Here is a 23,102-nt window from a genome sequence, read left to right on the forward strand (position 1 = left end):
TAGTTGTGAGGCTGCTGCAGCAGTCTGCCTTCTGATTTTTCCCTCCTTTAAGGTCGTTCATGGAAACAGCCCTTTCCTCTGCCCATTTCATCATTTCCGCTGTTTCTAGGCTTGGGCTTCAACCTTAAACTACTGAGCTTGTTCGTGAGCTTCCTTTAGCAATTTTGTGATGATGATTGAAAACAGGAGTGTTTCTACTTGCTGAGCAGCAAATCCATCTCCAAAGGCATAGTAAAAAAAAAAACCAGAGGGGACTTTTTTCATGTGAATGTGACACCTGTCACTATCTATCAATCATATTAATTCTTTCTTCAAATAAGCAACAATATTTCAATGAGTCTTGCAGTCCAGAGACATGACAAGATATGGATTGTGGATGTTAAATTAAATCTAGCGGCACTGTTTGAAAATATCATTCTATCTAGTAAGACCTGTAAAACTCCCTGAAAGAAAGGCAGAAGATAGCATAAATCCTTAGCATGATGTCCAGCAAGTAAATTTTAAAACCTACAAAAATTAAACTTGTCAGCATTTCTCTAAGTGTAAAATAAGGAAGCATCAAACCCTAGCCCCATTACAGCTGCTGCCTTTTTCTTCATTGTCATATTTTAGAAATAACTTCTATTCTGAATTACGTAGCTTGTTATGCTACTGTAGTATCCATGGTGGGATTTCTGAAATACAGTTTTTTTGAAACCATGCAGCCAGCTTGATGCCAGCTTCTTTGCCTTCCCTTCTTAAGCTGGTCATAGTCATCTTCAACTTCTTCAAAAATAAGGGCACAGCAGATTGATCTTCCAAAGCCAGGTTTGCCCATAGCTTTTCTGGATAATAGTTTATCTGCTTGGAACCACATGATAGATGACAGTATTTGATTTACTGTATTTTTTCCCACTAGGGTAGGTCGCTTGCATTCCTCTTGCTAGGACCTTAAACAACCTCTACCTATTTCAGCCTGCAAAACACAGATCCCTTAGTGTCTTCTCCTGAAACAAGGTGCCCAAATATCTTCAGTAAAACCCTTTTATTTAGAAAAATGTCTTTGTGTGAATGGGGGTTTTGTTGCCAGAAGCAGAAGGATATATCCTTCCATAGAACATTCACCTGGAAGGTAGCTTCTAGTCTTCATTTTAAATGAAGTAAATTAAGTAAGACTGAAATAATCTAGCTAAATAGGTTTTCTGTATGATTAGCCTTGCCAAGAGCTACTGACATTTTTCTAAAAGGGGTTTCAATGCCTTTGCTGTATACAAGGAGTTGAGCTGTGTTAAAGTTCTACTCTTGACCAGGTATCAAAAGATACTGCTTAAATTTTTTGTGACAAAGTTAGAGCTGCTCAGAAGTCCAAAATGGCAGAGAAGAGGACTAATTCACCAAGGACTCAACTATGGGAGAACATTCATGATTATAAAAAGCCTTTAAACTGTTGTAAGATTTCAGGCAGGAAGATTTTTATCAGAGAAACATGGAAGTTGTTGTTCTTGCTACTCAGTTCAGTTACTGTCAAATATTCAGTAACTATTGTATCTTATCTGATTTCAGGCCGAGGGAGCCAGAGAGAGACTGTCAGAACAGCAGTACAACCGCCTTGTGGAGTACATCACAAAGACATCTTATCACCTCGCTCCCAGCACCACCACAGCGCCAGCCACGCAAACCGTGGCTACTGAACAGCCCCTGACTATAACAAAAACCTATCAGTATGTAGTTGATCCAAATTTTGCCCAAGTATTCATTAGCAAATTCACCATGGTGAAAAATAAAGCCTTGAGGAAAGGGTTTAATTAATAATTATTTCTGGTGCGTGTAGTAATACCAAACCAGTTTGAAAGCAATGCAGTAACCTACATCAAGTAGAGATGCACATAATTTTTGAGGAGGTAGAAATTGATAACAAAGCCCAATAGCTTTTCTAATCTTGACAACATTCCTGCTCCCTAGCCAAAATACTAGTGCTGGAAGGAAAGTGTTCTGGCAAATGAATAAAGTGAGAAGGAACAGCCTTGGACTACAGCTTAATCAAAATCCTTTTTCTTTTTGATAACCAAAAATTAAATAGGGAAAAATTACGTGCATACAGACACTTTTACCACACACAGAAATGTGTGTCAATACCTCTATATCATACTTTAGGGTCTGCCAGTTTCTGTTATAAACCAGGTTTATAACTCAGCTGTAAAAACTTGCTCAAGGCTGAGCCTTTCCCTCCACACCCACACTCCCCCAACATGTGCATCCCGAGGCAAAACATTTTCCCCTAAATCTGAAAAACCCAGTGTGGCTGTTTTAAGTTACTAGTGACAGCTGGGTTTTAGCACCACTTTAACCTTAAAATAGCTTCCTTTATTTGACTGAAGTTTTGCAGGACATTAGTCCATAATGTAAACTAGTGCCTTTGTGTGGTTTGGAGAACAAAACATGAACTACAACATGACTTTATTTTTAAAACTGTCTGTATGCAGAAACTTTATTTTATCCACCATCAAATTTTCAGAAGTACTTTCAATGTATGTATGACTGTGCATTGTCTGTTCATTAGCTGGAAACCAATAACATGCAGTTCAAAAATTTAAGAAACAGAGCTGTCTCCTTAAAATCTCTAAGCTCAGTGTAACCCAGATGTGCAGGTGCTAAGTACACCTTGTGGGGTCTTGCTTAGTTCTGATCTGCCACAACTATGCTGTATGTGCTCCCTTCAGCCTTAATTCATTTTATGCTTATCATCTTCAAACTGATAAAAACAGGAATATTTAGAAACGTGACCTTTCAAATATGTACTAAGCAAAGTGAGATTTTTTTTTAAGTTGATTGAAAACTATGGACCCAGAGGCACCAATTGCATTCATAGTTAATAATGCCATCACAATACACTTACAAATATATGTTAAACACCTGTATTTCTCGTAGTAGACAAGAAATCTGGGCACAGTTAGATGACTTTATAAACCAAATCTGGCTATGGCAGTTTCATTTTAAAACCAAAAGCTTACTTGGTTTGCATAGGTAACTATGCATGTTAACTTTTCTCTCCTTTTCTATATGCTTACCAAAATGAATTTTGTCTGGAGATTCCAGAACATGGCTGGAACTGGAGTCAAAAACTGGAATAAAATTTGATCACCATTTGGAGCATATGCTTTATAGTTAATAATTTCTATGCATACTTGATATGACCAAATGCACAGTAAATGAGAATGTAGTAACTACAATGTTTTCCTCTTGAGATCTGTTAAAAGGTATTTCTAAAAGCTGTGTCTCTCATCTACTGAGAATAAAGGAAGCTGGGGTCTGCATTGTGCTTTTCTGACTGTGAAATCAGCCCATCCATTATCAACATTTCATTCAATGATTTGATAACTTAGTCATTGTTTAAATAACACTGTTTAAAAATGTCTATGTATATACACACGTGCTTCATTCCTGAGTATTTTATGGAAGTTGTTTAATATTTCTAATTTTGCATATTGATGGATAAATTGTAATATAATTAAATTGTTTAAAGATAATAAAGCTATTCCTGTAATATTTGTTCTTGTGAGCTGTTTATTCATTCAGTTACAAGGTGCAGGACAATGACAAGACTGATGTACGAGCTTCATGAGGGCCCCATTAGATCCCAGTTGGTCACTGGACTTTGTAGTGTACCAGAAAATGCAATAGATCATGACAATACTTTGGAAGTAAAAACTGGTGACTAGCTTGCCAAAAACTTGTGCTGAAAAGTTTTATGCTTTTGTGACTAACTGAATCAAAACAGCACTTTAGTCACCATTTCAATTAGACTAATCTGTTCCTTATTTATGGAGTACACACACAAGCCAAGGGGATGCAAACACACCTGTAAAAAATGAGGAACAGCAGTTTAATTTCTAAAAGTTTGTAGATTTCAGACATTGTTTTAAGATACATTTGTGGTTTTTCCTGAATTACATTCTCCTGGAATAAACACTTGCTTAAATTACACTTTTCTTCAGTGAATTGAGCTGCATCTTTACTGCATTATGCAGGTTCTTTCTCCCCCTTCTGACCACATGTATGGAAACGAGTGGGGACAGCACATAAATCAACCTCTCCTCCATAAGAGCTGTGTGAACTATGAAAACAAAGTTGTCCAAAGAGCAGCTGCCTGTACTTAGCTGCTAAAGCAGTGCAATGTGTTCTCTTAAAACATGCCTACTCTCATAATGCTCCTTAGACCTGGAGAGCTCACAACTTCAAATCTATCTTTTTAGTTTGCTTCCAGAACAATCAATCACTCCTCAAACACTCGAGAATAAAGGAAGCTAGCCAAAAAATTTGAAGGCATAGTCAGGCAAGACCTTTCCCAAAGCAGTTCAGGTCAAATAATTCCTTTTTATATATCATTTCATACATAAATATAGCAAAAATCTTCAGACACTTGGGATAGTCTCCAAGAGCAGCCAAGCATGTTTTTCAGCTCTGCATCTCCTAGAAACAGAATGCCAGACCCTGTAACAAGCAACTGATCAGGGTCTAACTCACAGGTCTTGTACTATGTTATGTCCCACTCCAATTCTTTGTATGATAGAACCAGCTGAACTCTTGCTGGCAAAGGAAAAAAAATAAGGAAGAAGGAAAAAAAAGAAGGAAAATTGGTGGGTTGGTGCTGATTTCAGCAAAGCAGGTTAGGTACCCAGCTTCACAGTCCCTTCCCACTCCAGAGGAAAGCAAGCTGTGGGTTGGTTGGCATTGCCTGCTTAAGGGAAGTACTTGCCTTGCATCCAGTGTGAAACTAGACTGCATCCAGAAAGCAACAATTGCAGCCTGCAGATGCTCAAAGCACAGCCACAGAACTCACCTTTCTTTGTTAAATACATTTAGCCAGAGACAGTCCTGAGCCACTGTATCTGTCAAAAACTGCCTTCAGTCACAAAACTCACATTTCTTTAAATCACATGAGCTGGTAGCTGAAGGAACACAGACTACAGTAACTGCTGCTGGCTACAACAGTTTAGAAGAAATTAAGAATTTAACAGTAAATTAATTCATAGCAACTGTGAAGAATACAGGGCCCAGACAGAAAAGGGAAGTCATGTCTATTAGCCTGCACACCTGGCAGTAGCAAGTTCCTTTGCCTCTGAAGTTGTAAGACTGAAGACCCCTGGCTATTTAAACCTGCAGACAGGCCTGAGAAAGTTAGTCAGTACTTCATGGCATACACTGTTTATACTGTACATTGGGAAGATAAATGGGTATCATTTGCTATTGTTAAGCTCTGGTTTACATTTATAGGAACTGGGGTATTTTGATTATGAGACCATTTCCCCTGCATCACTAATGTCAAATGCTTTCTTTGCTTAAAGGAAGCACTGTCTACACGGGAAGGCTAAAGAAAATCCCATGTTGCTCTATAAAATGTTCTGGATCACATACATTACTTATGTGCTTTCATTAGTCCAAATGTTGTTCAAGGATACCTATTAAGTGTTAAGTAGTTAATGATCCATGTAAAGTAGTAAGAGTTACTCCAAACAGGATTTGAACTGAAGACCTTCAAATACAACACAGATGGCCTAATTTGTCATGCTGCTTCATACAAAGACTTCCTTCCTTTCATGCAGCCAGCTTTTCCCTGCTCTCCTAAGTATCCACATTCAGCAAACAAAAGCTGCAGTCCTAGTACCTTCTTCATCCTGAGCAACAGGCAATGACAATGCCTCTTCTCACTAACAGGTTATCATGGCCCAAGACACAGCATCATCTCTCAGACTGCACAGACTGTAGCAGAGATCCAAACTATGCTTAGCTGACTACTTCCAGATATTAAAAAGATGATACATGTCTAAAAGCAGCATGCCAAGATTTTTATTACCATAATACAATATTTACTTTGCCTGTACACCCTTTCCTCTTGTACATCAATTATATGGGAACATGCCTGCAGTTTGCAGTAATTTTCCAATTAGAGTAACTAATATACCATGTGTAAGAATGGGCATTTGCAGAGTCTCTAAGTCTTGCTGTAACAGTTTGCTGATGTAAGGAAGACAGTCCGGTGAAGACAGCAGCAAAAGACAAAACGGTTGGCTGGTGCATTTCCAGAATTTCTAGCCAAATTCTTTTCTCTCAAGGTCAGCTCACCTTGTGAAGCCAGAGGTAACACAGACCCCTCCAGAAATCCATCCTCTCCTTTCCTGCAACATCTGTCCTCTGGCACATTTCCATAAGCAGCTGGGACAAACTCGCTGTCGCTGCTTAGGGACAGACTGTGCAATCAAGTGTGGAATTTGGCCAAGACAGAGATGCAAATAGTTCCTGGAGGAAAGACAGACTTAGTCATCTTGAGCAAGTTCTGAAGACTTTCTACCACTCCTTCCACCCACCACCTGAGCCTTTAAGTATTTCTACATTAATGAAGACAACTGAAAGTCACTGACATATGTATTTTATTTATTGAGTTGCATTAAACTGTGCCATGCGCTGAAGTGCGTTGCACTTTACATTTCAGTGAACAAATAAGGTTCGGTCATCAAGTCTCCTTGAACTGAAGGGAATCTGCAAGATAAAAAAAGCTCATTAAGTCATGATGGACAAACTTCAAGCTGAAAGTAAACATATTAGTATGTCTGAATGCAAAGCAGCAGAGAGAAATGTTTATGCGGTAGTTTAGTCTAGAGGAATTCCCCCATTATTTCCTGATGCTTGAAGCTTCACACACCCTTCATGTGGCAAACAGAAGTGAAACATGGAACAAATCAAAAGCTGGAACAACTCTGCACAGCACACCAGATTCACTATATATGCTGCACTGTAACTGAATCAGTCTTGCTGAGGGCCTGCAGGAGAAAGGAAAGCAGCTTTCAGATAGGAGCCAGAGAGGAAACAAGTGGTGTAGGCAGCCTACCAAGGAAGGAAGAAAACCAAATTCAAATTGCTTCTCCCCATTATACTGAACACAATCCAAGACCAGCTGTGCTCCATGACAAGAGTCATGAAAGTGGTTAGCACCAAACTCTGAGTCTCCTCCTTTATTCCATGGCTGAGCACACAGCAGAGGCCAGATACTCCTCACATTTATACCTGCACTTAATTTCCATTGTCAGTATCACCAGCAGAGTCCACACCAAGCAGATGAACCAGTGAATTCACAGGGAGGTGCCAAGGAGCCTCCATGCCCAGCAGAAACAGCCTTGGTGTAGAGTGCCATGCTATCACCATAACTAATTAACTCCTTCCTGCCCACCCACTCTCCTCCTCAATTCTGGGGCTAAGTACTGGTTCCACAGAGAGTATTCAGTGAGGTTAAGCTGTTATTTATTGCCACATACTCCAGTGAACTGGGAGATGTAGAGTGTGCATGATCACTGTATCCTTTAGGTAGCTACACCAAAAAAAAGGCTTAAAATTCAAAATAGCTAAGATTTAAACTTCTGAGGTAAATGAAAATGTCTTCCATCTGTTCTGGGTACTTGTCCTTTTTTTACAGCCTTTACAAAACATTTGAAACCCTTGCAATTTTTTTTCCCCTTCTACTTTTGTATACACATGCAGGCACAAGAAAAAACAACCTCTTTCTACTACAAAGTAGTGAAAAAATATCTCTTCTTATATGAACAGGCTAGGGAATAAGAAGCATCAGCAACTCAAACAAAATAAAAAAAGACAATTTGTCTTCCACATTTTCTTTTGAGCCAGTACAATTAAGAAATGGAAAAATTGTTTAGGAAACATTTAATTTTAACAGGTGCACACAATGTGCAATTTTTTTTTAAGCTGCCAGTGGGAACACAGGCTGAGAGTGGAGCTCTATTTGTACTGAAATAAATCCTGCTCATGATTTGAATTAAATATTCAACATGCATCCTTGTTGACAGTGTTTGTTTCAAATGATTTTACCACCAGATGGCCCTTCAGAATACACTGATGAAGGCCACCTGACTAAAGAATGCAATTCCAGTGTCTAAAGAAGTTTAAAAGTGACTATATATTAGCCAGAGGACTGGACCAGAGGCAGAATTACCAAGATTTAAACCAGGTAAATTTACAATTTCATTATTTATCTTTGTTGCAGTCATAGCTAAAGAACAGCAGTATCCCGCTCTCACAAAATAAAATTTAAAAAAAAAGACTACCAAAAGCTGGGATTGACACAAGCATTTTTTACCCTTTTTCTAATTTTTTAGAAGACATGGAGCTCTGAGATTTTTTACATAATTGTGTTCAGCAGAAATCAGATAGCTGGAGATTGTCGTAGAACAGAATTCAGTATTCATAGTGTTAAGTACAAATCTTTTATTCAATCTTGCTTCTTCATGCAAACAAGCTGAGAAAATCCAGCTGGCCAGCATAATTAAAGCCACAGATTATCACGTAATGATCACAATATGAAAACATTCCAAAAGAATGAAAAACTATCATTCTAGATTAGTCTGAAGTCATTTTAGGAGAAGCAGAGAACTCAATGTAAAAAATTTGCACCAAGAAAGGGAGAGGAACTTTTTACTGAGTTGTCACATCAGCTTGTGCAGCTTATTGAGTGTAGTTATTAATAACTACAACACAGTTGAAATCAAGAATTTTTTCCTGGTGTTACTAGCAAGGGAGAACAAAGCTGCGTAGTTTTCCTAGAAAAGGCAGTGTCAAGTGCTAAAAAAAGTTTTGTAAACAAAGTTGTATTCAAGTTCATACAATATGGCAAAAATGTGATTATTAGTACACAGAGCTGTATGCCACTGGGATTGTTTAATATATATATGTGTGTGTGTGTGTGTGTGTATAGATGTATTTCCCCTCATGACTAGTTATCTTCCCCCTCTCACCAACTTCAATATACAAAATGATATGCAGAAGCTGTCTCTGTTTCTTACATTCAGATGCATGCTATGAGAGAATCAGCCTCTCCATTTTCTCACTCACTGTACCACCACAAGTATGTAAGCAGAAGATACAGACAGCCCCAAGTTAAGCAGTTCAAGATGTGACAGCATCAGCATAACTATGGAATCGGGCAAGTCTTGTAGTTTAACATTAGAGCTTTGTCTCCTCTCTGTGGTTATGTGAGGAGGGCAAAGGCCTGGCATCATCACTGTCTCCTGTACCACACAAGTTAAACAAATTACCCAAAAGGTATTCAGGAGCTTCTATCCCACCTTTACTCCCCAGTTCTCCTGTTTCTTCACACTTTTATTTCCCTGAGGTCTCTTGAGTGCAGTTTGTATTCTTTCCCTTTGAAAAGCCCTTTCCATCTGAAAGAAAAGGAAGATCCTACCCCTCCCCTAAGCAGAAGCACAACATCTCATTGAAATCATCTTACTCCTGTTCTAATGCAGTGCAGTTCACTACCTGCAGATGCAGCTTACCATCACTTGGGTGGTGCACACTCAAACACACCAGCTGCCTTCATGGTTTCAAAGTCCTTCATGGGATCATACTTTTTATAGAACTCTGCATAAGCTCGTTTTCTGGGTTCAGCAACTCCAAACTGGAAAGAAACACACAGAAAATTAAAGTCTACAAAGCTTTATGAACAGATTTTTTTCTGTTAGTTCCATAATTTCTATCAGTGGATATTAATCTAAAATCTTTAGCTCAAATTATTAAACATTCCTTTGTTCCTGTTAAAACCCACAGGTCCAGCTACCTGATCATTGGTCAGAAGAAAAAATGTCTGCAGTAAAACCTCAAAACGAAAGTCTGCTACAAGGTAGCACATCACACTTTCAAAGATCCAAAACCACTCCCTCTGTATTGATACTCGTGTGTCCAACATCCTCCCTGCTAATAGTTTAATACATAAAATATGTCATTACGGCAACTCTTGTGCCTGTGGGCAGCTGCAAAACTCTGACTCCAGATAAAAGGACTACATTAGAGCTACACCATAAGTCAACTACATCTGGTAAAATTTTACAAGACTGCCAAGCCACCAACAAGTCACCAACATAAAAAGACATAATCCTCATTCCTTGGACATCCACTTACCTGAAGCACAGAGACATTCTCATAAAGCTCCCAAAAACGTGAAAAAAATTTTGAGGTGGGTTTGTACAACAGTATCTAACAAGGAACAAAGTAAATCGCTGCTGAGATCCTTGTTACCTGCTCTAAATCTGGTCTGCCAGTGTATTAGAATATAAAAAATTATATTCTAAGTCTGACCACAAAAAAGCTTGTCTATCTCTCAACAGATGTGTTAAGTACATGTGTGAGCTTACTGTTTCTGACAGACATTTGCGGCTCTGAGAAGTTGTGAAAAACCTGGAATTAACTTCATTTCTCGTCACTTTTATCAATAGCTTCCTGAGCACTTAAATGCTTTAAGAGCTTTATCAATAGCTTCCTGAGAACTTAAATGCTGCCAACAGTATATGCATGAGTTCAGTGGGAAAACCGAGATCCAGTTCTTCCACAGGAATTCACACTGTGTTGTTTGAGAGCCAAGAATTATCTAATAAGAGCACTCAAATGCAAGTACTGCTCTTATCTTTATCAGAAGTCAAACCTGTAAGGGTGTTTTTCTGGAAACAAAATGCTCCATTTCCACACAATACCTCAAAAGCAAGGACAGAAAGACCACATCAGGTTTTCCCACACTGATATCTACAGTGTGAATGATGAGTTTTCCAAATTGCTTAAGAGCAAGTTTCCTGAAATCAGCCAAGAGATAAAGATTAAGACAACTCTCCCAAGTCACAGAAACTGGCACACCTAAACACAAACTGTCTAGAGTTAATGTGCATCAATTGTGAACGGTCAAGAGCATTTTGGAACTAGGAGACTCAAAGTCAAGTTGTCATGAATTGCATTATCTTGAACACACAGAATGAAACATCAGATTATTCATATCCCTTCTTCAAATGAAGATTAGAAAGATTTATTTGTGCTTTAGAAAAGTGCTTACAAAAATACATTACTAAACCTTTCTGATGAACAGCTCAACCCAATCTCAACAGAAAAATATTATGAATTCTTTAAATATTCCCAGTTTATAACTGAATGACTACAGAGCCCACCTTGTACAAAGCTGCAGATGTCATAGATACCAAAAATGCCCCAAGGAGGTGAAACTTCATCCGCCTGGCCAAAAGGCGCCGCATTTGTGGCTTTGGCAACAGTGCAGCCGACATTATGACTGGATTTCCTGAAAGAAAAAAGAAATAAGAGAATTGTGGGATACTTAAAATAACTTTCTGTACTACAGAAAGATCATTCTTTTTGTATTGTGCAATAATCGTCTTCACGGTACAAGCAACAGTGGTCCTGTGCATTTGACCTTCCAATGACAATATTTAAGGGACAAAATTCAAGGACAACCTATTTATGACACAATTCTAGTTAAAGTTCTTACACTTCTTACACACAGTATTTGTGGAATCAAGGCTGGCCTTCGTAGTTCACACTAAATCCTGCGCTCCCCGCAGGGTCTTCCCTCCCAGGCCTGCTGTTCTGCTGTTCACATCAGAAGACATTCTAAGCACTACCGGGGACAGGCTGGGACCAGCCCCTCGCCGCTCCCCGCACCCAGTGCGCCCCAGCCCCGCGCTGCAGCCGCCGCCGCTGGGCCCGGCTCCGCCACCCTCAGGGACGCACAGAGGTCAGGGGACCGTCGCGGGGCCGCGGCCGAGCGGTGAGCGGTGGCTGGCGGCGCTAGGGATGGGGATGATAAGGGAAGTTAGAGGGAACGAAGGGAGGAAGAGGGAACAGCGGGAGCCGCAGCGGGAGCGGGGAGCGGCCTCACCTCAGCTCCCACCAAGGTCCTTCTGCGCCGCCGGCCGCGCTCCCGCTGCGGCGCCGCTACTCCGCATGCGCGGGGGGCAGGCGGCGTACGGCGGGCGGCGCGGGCCAAACCCGGGCGGGCGCAGCGGGCGGCGCGTGTGGGGGCGAACCGTAGAATGGATTCGGTTGGTAATGGCGTCTGAGATCATCGGGTCCAGCCTGGGACCGAACAGCGCCGCGTCAAACAAACCCTGGCACTGACAGCCAAGTGCAGTCTTTCCTTAAACAGTCCTAGGGATGACGAGAACACCACCTCCTTAGGCAGCACATTCCAATGGCTGTTTAATCATCTTTGGTGGCAAGAAATTCCTCCTAATGTCCAACCCCAACAACCCCTGGCACAGCTTGAGGCGATATCTTGGGGTTCTGGGTGTAAGAAGTGTAAGAACTTTAACTAGAATTGTGTCATAAACAGGTTGTCCTTGAATCTTGTCCCCTAAATATTCTCATTGGAAGGTCAGACGATATCTTGTGGCGGTATCTTCTTGTGTTGTCACTTGTTACCTGTGGGAAGAGCCCGACCCCCGGCTCGTGTCAGGGAGCTGTAGAGAGCGATGAGGGCACACCCGAGCCTCCTTCGCTCCAGGCTGAACACCCCCAGCTCCCTCAGCTGCGCCTCACGGGACTTGTGCTCCGGACCCTTCCCCAGCTCCGTTGTGCTTCTCTGGACTCGCTCCAGCTCCTGAGTTGAGGGGCTCAGAACTGGACACAGCACTCAAGGTGTGGCCTCACCAGTGCCGAGAGGGACAGTCACTGCCCTGCTCCTGCTGGCCACACCATTTCTGATGCAAGCCAGGATGCCACTTGTCTTCTTGGCCACCTGGGCACATGCTGGCTTATGTTGAGGTCTCTTCTTTTGTCTTTAAGGTCCCTTCCAACCCAAACTATTTTGTGATTCTGTTAAGAGTCATGGGAGGAAACCAAGTCACCCACTTGAAGGATGCCCAGGGTGACACTGCTGGGCCAAGGGATTCAGGCCTTTATATAGAGAGCTTGCCAGGAATTATTGGCCAGGCCTAGAAAGAAATGAAGCCATTTGAAATCCTTTCTAGATGTCCCTTAGACACTTTTTGTACCTTTCTTGGAAATGAGGGGCATGTGCTTTGCCCATGATTTCCACTTAATCACCACCTGCACGTGGAATTGTCGTTTGTATTCCTGGGGAGTCTCTGTGGGATTTACACTGAATGCTATAAATTCTTGGCTTGAAAAAACAAGCCCCTCCTGTGCAGTGAGGTATTCATTCAAACCGTTTGGTCCCTTGCCAAAGCCAGCAGATCCTGACATCAAATGAGAGAGATGGACCTCTGAAATTGAAGAGGAGTTCCTTTTCTTATGATGGAATTAAGAAGAAATAAGTGTGAGTAGAAAATTTCAGAGGGAAATCATGCAGCTGTGACTACAAGCTGGAAGAATGCTCTTTGCAACAGCAGTTTGAATGGATGCAATTTGGACAACATTCTCTCGAACTGAAGAAAAGTTTCTTACAATAGTTGAGACCAAAATGAAGAATATCTAAGAGATTTTCCCATGTGGATTAACACAAAAGCCCCAAATGTTAATGATGTCATGCAGAAAGAATGGCAAGATATATCACCAAGGACAAATCATGCCTGACAAAGTTGGTGGCCTTCTATAACGGGGTCACAGCATTGGTGGATGAGGGATGAGCGACTGACAGCATCTCCTTGGACTTGTGCAGAGCATTTGACACGGTCCTGCATGACATCCATGTCTCTAAACTAGAGATGTATTTGATGGGTGAACCACTCGGTGAATCAGGAACTAAATTGGCTGGATGATTGCACTCAAAGAGTTCTGGTCAAGAGCTCAATGTTCTATATAGACCAGTGATAAGTGGTGTTCCTTCAGGGGTGAGTCTTGGGGCCAGCATTGTTTAATGTCTTTGTTGGTGGCATGGACAGTGGGATCAAGTGCCCCCTCAGCACTGTCCTGTCCACTCCAAGCTCTGTGGTGTGGTCAGCACGGTGGAAGAAAGGGATGCCATCCAGAGGGACCTGGACAGTCTTGGGAGGTTGGGCTGTGCAAACCTCATGAAGTTCAGCAAGGCCAAGTGCCAGATCCTGCACCTGGGCTCGGGCAATCCCAAACACAAACACAGGCTGGGCAGGGAACAAGAAGGGACACTGGGAGCTGCTGATGGACAAGAAGCTCCACATGAGGCAGCAATGTGTGTTCACAGCCCAGAAATCCAACCACATCCCAGCCTGCATCAAAAGCAGAATGGCAAGCAGGTCAAGGGAGACAATTTTGCCCTTCTACTCCACTCTGGTGAGACCTCACCTAGAGTGCTGTGTCCAGCTCTGGAGCCACAGCAGAAGAGAGACATGGACCTGTTGGAGTGAGCCCAGAGGCCCACAAAGATTATTAGAGGGCTGAAACACCTCCTTGTCTCCTTTGGAGAGAAGTTGGGGTTGCTCAGCCTAGAGAAAAGAAGAGTCCAAGAAGACCTTACAGCAGCCTTACAGTGCTTAAAGGGGGCTTACAATAAATCTGGAGAGGGACTTTTTACATATAGTGACAGGATGGGGTAATGGCTTTAAATTGAAAAATGTCAGGTTTAGATCAGATATGAGAAAGAAATTCTTTGCTGAACTTGCCCTCATGAAAAGGACAATACAAAAGTAGTTGAAATAAAAGCATGGCAGGTTTCAGGGCTACTGTCATCACAGATATGAGTAATTTTCCTTTAATAATCAGTCTTGTGGAAACGGAATATTTTGGTGGATGGAACTAGGTCTGTAAATAGAAAAATCATGATTGCTGTTTTCAATAGCTTCCTTCATGGCTGGCCAGGTCATTAAATTCTTTTCTGTGTGGCCAGTTTTCCCATGTGCCTGAGATACTGCTGGCTAGGCATCTTTGTGTTATAGTTAAGATGCTAAATGAAGTGCTAATTGTTATCATTCTTTGATGTCATTACTGTGGAATATACAGCCAATTCCTTATTGTTCTGTGTAAAGGGCAGTTCAGGACTGTGCAAATAAGAGATAAAAAAAGGATGGAGAATACATTAGAGCAAAAGGCCTGGAAGGAGAGCAGAGACAAACTGCTCCATTAGGTCACTGCACAGAGTGGCTTCCTGTCATACCAGTTTCTGAATGGATTATAGGGCTAAGTGTGGTTTGGACTGGAGTGGACCCTGTACGTCCAAATGCAGGAAAGTAAATAAACCTTCCAAAAACAAGAAGGCATATACAGAGCTACAGAGACAACAGCAGTCCACCCCCTCCCTGGGGGTTTTAAGACCTACTCCAGTTATCTTTGAGACACAAATGTTAGGATTGTTCACTCAGAAGGTGTCACAGCTATTGAACTAGAATCTTCCTTTTTTTTTTCCCCCTTCCAAAATACTGTAGAGCCAGCAACAGTTCACACTTCTCTGTTGTGTCCATGAAACAGATCACCTTTTGAAGAGTGAAGGAAGACATTATTGCTAAATCATTTATTGCTTGTGCTCTACCAGAATTGAAAGTAAAATTTACTTCCGACCTTAGTGAGAGAAAATTTAGTCAGTGAATCCTTGGCTTTTCCACAAAGAGTACCAGCTGTATTACTCAGGACTGTAGTTTCTGTGGTGTGGACTGATGCCAACTAAGAACATGACTGTGACAATCAAGTGATTTTACATACGCCGCAAAAAATCTTTAGATAATCAAAATTTGGATCAAATTAGAATAAAAAATCTACTGGAAAAAGATCACATGGGATGTCAGCAATCCTCTGAGGCAGATGTAGTCGCAAATAGTTTAATATAAAATCTACCTGTCACAGAAGAAACAGAAGGTAAACAATGCTATGTGCCACATATGAAAATGCATACATTTGGGCTCATCCACCCCTTTCTGTGCCAGAAATTAACTGATCAAATACTCTCTTGTCACAGCTGTGTCTACGTTAACCAACCGTCCTGTGGAACAAAGATATGGTGGCACAACAAGATTTTTTGACAAAATTGGAATGGCAGCTGTACAAAAAAAATGAGGATGAATCAATGATTCCTAAATGGAAAAAGTCAAAATTAGTAGGGAGAAGAAAAATATCTTTGTACTTCCAAAAGAGTAGTATAAACAAAGGAGAAAAAAGAAAATTTCAAATTACAATAAATGGAATAGACAGGGATTTCACAAGCCTTTGTTGATTTTATGCAAGTTTCTGAAATAGAAGAATTTTAAATAAAGTGATTTCTTAAGTTTTATTCGACTTGTAAAGAGACAGATTTGGGTGTATTGAATACACATGAAATAGTGAAAGAATTGTGCAAATGATCCCGTGTTTGGTTCTATCATTAATTATACTGTTATAAAAAAGAGTTATTTCCCAAGTTCCCAACTTGCAGTCAAGACATGGCTAATGTATTCAAGCCCAAGAAGCAGAAAACAAACCAGGTTTCAGAGCTGTGACATTAAAATTCATGTGACACTTTGTTTTCTGGATTTTGGTTCTGCATTAATTGTTATCCCTCTGAAGTCCTCCGAGGTTGGGGGATCTTTCTGAAACAAATACACTGTTAATTTTAGCAACAGGAGACCTTTGGTTAGATAAACTGGGCTTTTAAACAAGTAGAACTCTTGTGTCCTTCTTCCCTAGAAGTTTAACTTAGGCAAGTGTAACTTCATTACTCATTGCCATTATGTTCTACATTATCGTCTGATTTCTTAGAAAAAAACAAAACCACACCCACAAGAAACACCTCCTTCCAGCCCTGTTCCTTGCTCAAAGCCCTTTAAACGATGCCAAGATTCTTCTGTCTTTTGTGGTTTTAAATGTTATGTAGCTTGTCTGCAATGGAAATAAAGTCAGCAAAGAAACATTTTTATACCATTCCTTTACTCCTCTGTATTTGAGTAGATGTGCCTTACTCTGAGAAAGTTTTCTCATTCCTCATCATTGTTTTTCCAGGAACATGTGAACCACCAAGGTGAACCACCTTTACAGACAAGTACTCCAATCTAAAATGTAACCAACAGTCAACACATAAAATTGTTACATGTAATTCAGGCCCATCTCAGCAAGTGACAGCCCACCCAACGTAAGGCCCAATCATTCCTAGTCTGTGTTCAGTCCCTACATGCACCTGGTACATTTGCCAGTGCTCACCTCCTTGATTATTGATGCGTTACTCTAAGTCTGAGCAGAAGATTCACATGGGTACCCTTCAGTAGTCCAAAGCCATTGAAATAAGGTGTGCTCTTCATACGTTAACAGAATTTAGGCCAGACCGTTTGTTAGTTTCTGTTTTTCCCAGATGTGACCAGTGAACATCAGACCTCCAGGAAAGCGGGAGGTGGCCAACTCTTGCTGTTGACACAGCTATAATTTTGCTCAATGAATTAATTCTCACAGAAAATGACAGACCAACTTCCGTGTGGGTATAAAACAGTGGATGTGAAGTGGAAAAGCCTCCTTCAAATAGAAGATCAGACTCACTCTCCACAAGGCATTACATTTGCACCTTCCTTGGTTAGGGTCAAGGTACTTACTTGGGCAGCTCTTGGCTCAGTGTGCTCCTCTTGGAGGAGCAAGCTGCACAGAGAGGAGAAGGGGCCTTGTTCAGGTTGGGGCCAGCACCCTGCAAGGGTGACATCTAAAAATTTGCAGCAGTAGGATTTAACCTAGGGATATCTTTGTTGTTTATTCAATTTGCCTAGTGCAATACAGAGCTCATTCTGACAGAGAAAGATTGGCCCAGGGTATATGTAAAGATCACTTTGCAATTGGTTCCTGTGGCAATTTTTAGACTTTTTACTCATGGATTTCTGAACATCTCATTTTAGTCTGTTTTAATTCAAATTGAGGTGATGACATGATAAGTGTTATGAGATGTTGGCTAGTTTTCATTTCTCTGCCTGAAATTAGAGTCTAGAAGGAGTGAAGGGTGTCTCAGATTTGTTGTGACTTGTATCATCGTAGTGCAGTCACATCAATCCAATCATGTCTATTTATGAAAAGAGAGTTCATTAACAGAATTAAAAACAAAAAGTAAAATAAAAAGTACCCCAGAGATTATGTGTTTCTTGACCTCTTTATGATCTGTTGAATTAATTGTGAGCCTGAAAATTTATTCATTGTTTCAAATTACATTACCTGGTCTAGTCAAATATTTTTCCTAAAGAAATGCCATTGTTTTAATTTATTTTGTTATTGGAAGAATCTAACAATTTAGGATTGCTATGTTTTACAAAGGCTTCATCGTTTCTATTTGATATTTGATGGTATTGCAAATATAATAGATTTTCTTTATAACCATAACCTTGGGGACATTTTAAGTCCCAACAGTCAGGGAGTTTCTGACTTCAAAATCCCCAGACAAACTAAAATATATCTCAGATTTTGTTCGTAGGTTTGAAAGGTGAGGCACAGTCAGACATGTAAGGCTTCTAGAAAGTAGTCAAATCATCTGTTCATGTTTTTTTAAGCTTGTTATTGGCAAAAACTTTTAAAAATATCTATACTTACACCAGCCTGTTTTAACTTTACTGTTTTGTTTGAAATAATCTAATTAGGAAATTACGGGTCTCAGTTTTCTACTGCATTGAAACTTTTAAGCTTCATGATTAACAAAACTGGCAATAGATAACAGTATAAGCAATCTTAAATATATTTTGGTTAAATGAGTTCAGGATACATTTTCCTGAAACAAATTTGGCCATGTTCAATACGGCATTACATGTAAACGTCTGGAAAAATTGCAGTGTTTTTCCAAGCAGGAGGCATGAGATTACTATAATCCATAGCCCCCACCACAGTATTAATTAGCGTGGCTCACTAACCAGGGACATAATATTTGTAAATGAAACTCTAGAAGGGCATCAATAAGGAACAGGATGTTGAAGCCAAATGGAAAACATGAACCAATAAAAAGGCTGAACTAGCTAGAAGTGCAAGCTCAGCCTTTGAAGTTAGTTCAAGTACTGCATGCTTTAATTTTGGTGTAATCTTATGATGAAGGTACAAACAAGAACTCAGAAACAGATTTTGTAACATTTGGCCCAATTGTAGATGAATCAGTTTGTTGATGGTTACCAACAATTGCACAGCCAGAGAAGCTGTGGTCTTTGTTAAATTAGATTGAATAATTGGCTTCAGTGGGAGTTTCGGGTGCAGAGCAAATGAAGTGTCACGGCCCTTGACTCTCGTAAGATTCCTCAGCAGAGGCTAAGCTTTCGCCTTCAGAACAACCTGAATATGGATTCAGAGAACGAGTCCCTCAAGGGTTCATCTACTGACTCCCCTGCTCCAGTATGGGTCTGAACATACTTAATCATTCCTGGCAGATGTGCATACCTTATCTGTTTTTAGAGCCCCTCTGATGACAATAAGGATACCAAAAGCTCTCTGGGCAGCTTGTTTCCAACGCTTAACTGTTGTTTCAGAATACAGGTTTTGATTAGTACTACATTACCTTGGCAAGCCCAACTAAACCTATGTATTTCTGTGTTTTGATTTTGTTTTGGTTTGTTAATTTTTAATATACTTTCATGTGGAACTTCATTGACAAAGCTGTGCTTTTATGGTATTTCACTCAAAAAAAATTCACTGTTTTTGTCCTTTGGACAGCTTTCTAAAGGCCTACTATTGCCAGGTGCTGAGGATCTCTGGAGACATGAATTAAGAGAACGAGTTTCAATACATTCAGCAAATTACAGGATCAGGCAGCCAGGAGTTAAGGTGATCTTTGAACTGGAAAGTCATAACTGGAAAATGAACATAATCATACACACTTTTTTTTTTTTTAGATCAAGCATTCACTTCATTAGATTGAAAATAGTAAATAATATATTGTAGTCTTTAGTGAATAGCCCAACACATGCTGTTAATTACTTTCCCATTTGGGAGAAAAAAACACAGCAAAAGTTAATTTTTTTCCTGCATACGCTTTCTAGAAGAAGAACTCCCCAAAAATGCATTTATTTCTCTTTCAGCAGCCATGCAGACCTCTGGAAGGAGCCATATTCCTCAACAAAGTGTAATGGCTCTGTATCTCAAATGCAAGTGAGTACAGACACAAACATTGTAATGAAATAAAGACTTTAATTAAAAAAAAAAAAAAAACACAGAGGAAAATGGTTGAAATACTGTATTAGAAAAAGAAATTATATACACCAAACTTAAGCCCTATGTGAAAAGAGTTTACCAAATAAGTTAATTCTATGCATTTGTTAGATTGTGTGTGTATATATATATATATATATATGCACATGTGCATGCCTGTAAATGCATATGCACATGAAAAACTGTAAGGGTGTAAATTATTCTAGAGATGTGATACATTCAATTCCAGAAGTACCATTTTCAGGAATGAGTGGTATCCAAGACAATCAGACCGGGTTTACAAACCCGGTGCTCCATTGGATTTTGCAGCTGACATGAAATCCATTGAGTTGCCTGTGGCTGAAAACTACTAAGAATGCTATAAGCTTGTTGACTGTATTTACTGAGCTATAGTCACCATGGCCTATTGCAGGAGACTTCCAAGGAAATCTCTGTATTTACTGACTTAGGTGATGAATATTGCATAAGCTATTGTGTGCCTGTGCATTCCTTGAGTGTGATGCTGTGGTCTTTCTCTTGCTTGCCATGTCATTTGTTTCATTTAACTGTCTCATTAATGGCAAAATTGCTTTGCTTTTTACAAAAATCCTATTCTGAGACACAAGTACTACTTTCTTTAACTTTTTGCCAACAAAAGATTTTCAAATGCATGTGGTGTACAGAGGAATCATACAAGATTGTTTGAGAGTAAAAAGAAATATCTAAAATTAAAAGCACAAATCCACTTACTACATTCCCATTTTTCCTTTGACATGAAATGGAATCTTAACGTGAGAAATGCACACAGTTCATCAGCATACTCTGAGCAAATACATAATTAACATGTGGAATAAGCAAAGCTGTTGTCAACGCTTTCACATATGTTACCACAAAACTAAAATATTTTAATTAGCAGAGAAATAGAGGAAAATCCAAGTAAATACAGCCTACATAAAAATCAGATTGACTCTATGAGTATTAAAAATAAGTGAATCTCAGCTCTACCTTAACTACCCTTTCCATACTAGAACAGCTTAGTGGATCCAATTCAAATCTGCTCCAGTGCTCTAATAAATAATTCCTTGGCAGAGAAGCCTCCACTGTGGCCGCTGTGAAAATGCTTTACTAAATCATTGGTAGAAATAAAAATGCGAGTTCAATAACAGGTAGGTAGAAAGTGTGGACTTTGGTGTTTTGTAATAATCTAATTTGCTGGACTGACAGAACCTTTTTTGAAGGCTACATTATAAGAGGAGAAAAGAAAACTATATAGCAGTACCATGTGGCTTCTGATTTGGGAACTACAATTTAGCCTATTAGACATGGACCTGTTCCAAAAGTGCACATTCAGACAATCATGCATGAAGGAGTTAGAAACACAGATGTGAATTATAACTCTCTGAAATCCTGGGAGTGCTCAAAAATAGGTGGGTTTGAACTGTAAATACAGATTCAGATCTAAATTTTTTGTTCAAACCTGTCTTTTCCTCTTCCTTTTTTACAGCAACTAGTGAATATATGAAAACCAATAATGTTCCACAAGCTTAAAAAGAATATCAATTAACCCCCTCTTAGCTGTAGTCACACATGATGCACAATGGCTGGCTAAAAACATTTCTATAAAAAGTTAGTAAAGAAAATCACCAGTTGAATGTAATGGGACAGTTTAAATAGGTCAAATTTAAGTCAAATTACTGCAGCTCCACTGGGCACATACAGCTTCACAGTGATCAGTTTGACCTAGCATTTAACTTTAGAAACATAAATAATATAAGGGTTTTCTTTTCCAAGTTTGGGACAGAACTTTGAAACACCCGTCCTCTCTTCAGTCCTTTTTACACACACATGCTAAAGTCAACATTTTTGACTAGAGCGATGGTGTTGGTTGGGACTGGGGCTGGCTATTTCACAAGCATACAAGAGGTGGAGGATGGAAAATGTACCTGTAACACTGTATTGGGCTAAAGGCATAGAAGGAGCAATGAAGGAGCAACTGCCATTTTTCAGGGCTCTCAACAGCAGCAAACTGAGGGTGACGCAAATATCCAGTTAATTGATGCTTTTATCCCTAGATTTCATTACTGCAGGTTTCTCTTTTTTAAGTCAAACATATTTGCAAAGTGAATCACAATGATTCTTCTCATGTAAATGATGTGGAAGGTGTGGCACAAATCAGTCTGGCCTTGGCCACCCCATACTGTATAGCAAGAGCAACTGGGTCTGCTCCACCAGGTCTACTACTGTATCTGCAAAACACCTCTCCCCATTGCTGATTACAATGTCTGATGACTAAAAACTAGATTTTCACACCTTGAAGAAATCAAATGAACCCACAGTTTGTGGTCTAAGACAGTTCCCCATTAACAGGAGTTTAAAAAACAGTAATTAAAAAGGGATCATGAGGAGTAAAAAGGCAATGACAGAGCAGCATTGCACAGACCCAAAAGCCTCTTTTAAATGGCCTGATCATGGCTACTACCACTCTTGTAAAGTGACAGAAGCGTGCACTGTAGTAACATAATGCAGCCCTGTGTAGTTTCAGGAATTCATCTCATGATCTGATATTTTGTGTCATGCAGCAGCAGAAGAGAAGTCAAAGCAAAATGTATAAAGCCCCTTCTGAAGCACGTAATCACAGCTTGTGTTGATATCAAAAGTATTTGAATGAGCAATTTCAGGACTGCGCTCTCAAAAATTATAAATTGCTTTAATAAATATGTCAGGTCTGATAAGAAAAAAGTGAAACACACAGTAATAGCATCTCAATGTAAATATTTATTAATTTAAATTACGTCTTGAAAAAATCCTGAATAATCCTTCTACTATTATAGTCCATTAATTGGGACTAAACATCAAAAGTAAGCCTCAATGAGTATGATTTTATGCATGAGTATATTTTAACACCACTAGTGCATAAATCTATCCAGAAGTTTTCTAAGTTTGCAAGTTTCTGAAAAACAGAATTGGTTTTATTGTCTGTAACAGCAAACTTCTCAGACAATTGTTCTGCTATACAGACTACTGAATGTCACAAAGTATAAGTACTTAAAATAAACAAGGAATACATTTCAATTGTCTGAAGGGAGAGGTGCTAGGGTTGTTGAGAAAAACTCTTCTAGCTCTTTAAAACTGCTGAGCTCACACAGGCGATAAATCAGCAACCTGAGAGAGAACAGATCTCAAGAGCAAGACAAAAAGACAATAGCAGTACAAGTGTTCTGGAGTTATATAGTATCACCATTCAGAGTAATAATATTTAGTCAGTTCGCAGACTCTCTGCTGGAACTGGTCTCATGAGATGAGACTTAAAC

At 39.7% G+C, this 23,102-nt stretch overlaps 2 protein-coding genes across 5 annotated transcripts in view; one reads left to right on the plus strand and one right to left on the minus strand.

The window, feature by feature from the left end:
- VPS13B (vacuolar protein sorting 13 homolog B) overlaps positions 1–3,525 on the plus strand; it is a 429,143-nt gene extending 425,618 nt beyond the window's left edge. For all 4 annotated transcript variants that reach the window (XM_058833661.1, XM_058833660.1, XM_058833663.1 and 1 more), the window contains exon 62: positions 1,543–3,525. In XM_058833661.1, the coding sequence (XP_058689644.1) occupies positions 1,543–1,788 (246 nt within the window). In that variant the 3' untranslated portion in view covers positions 1,789–3,525. The remainder of the gene's footprint in view (positions 1–1,542) is intronic.
- Positions 3,526–6,390: 2,865 nt separating this feature from the next.
- Positions 6,391–11,854, minus strand: LOC131576705 (cytochrome c oxidase subunit 6C). The gene is made up of 4 exons (XM_058833664.1): positions 11,699–11,854; positions 10,974–11,101; positions 9,321–9,442; positions 6,391–6,516 (listed from the first exon to the last, which is right to left on the minus strand). The coding sequence occupies exons 2-3, from the start codon at positions 11,085–11,087 to the stop codon at positions 9,323–9,325; spliced, it is 234 nt and encodes a 77-aa protein (XP_058689647.1). The 5' UTR covers positions 11,088–11,101; positions 11,699–11,854; the 3' UTR covers positions 6,391–6,516; positions 9,321–9,322.
- Positions 11,855–23,102: the final 11,248 nt, after the last annotated feature.

The sequence above is a fragment of the Poecile atricapillus genome, chromosome 2 (genome assembly GCF_030490865.1).
Source record: "Poecile atricapillus isolate bPoeAtr1 chromosome 2, bPoeAtr1.hap1, whole genome shotgun sequence".
In the NCBI taxonomy this organism is placed as follows: domain Eukaryota; kingdom Metazoa; phylum Chordata; class Aves; order Passeriformes; family Paridae; genus Poecile; species Poecile atricapillus.

Bases quoted from the DNA above. Each gene is read 5' to 3' on its own strand.
- LOC131576705 (XM_058833664.1), bottom strand. From the start codon at position 11,087: ATGTCGGCTGCACTGTTGCCAAAGCCACAAATGCGGCGCCTTTTGGCC. The intron at 9,443-10,973 runs GTGGGCTCTGTA...GTTTCTTTCCAG, and splicing joins CATCTGCAGCTTTGTACAAG to TTTGGAGTTGCTGAACCCAG.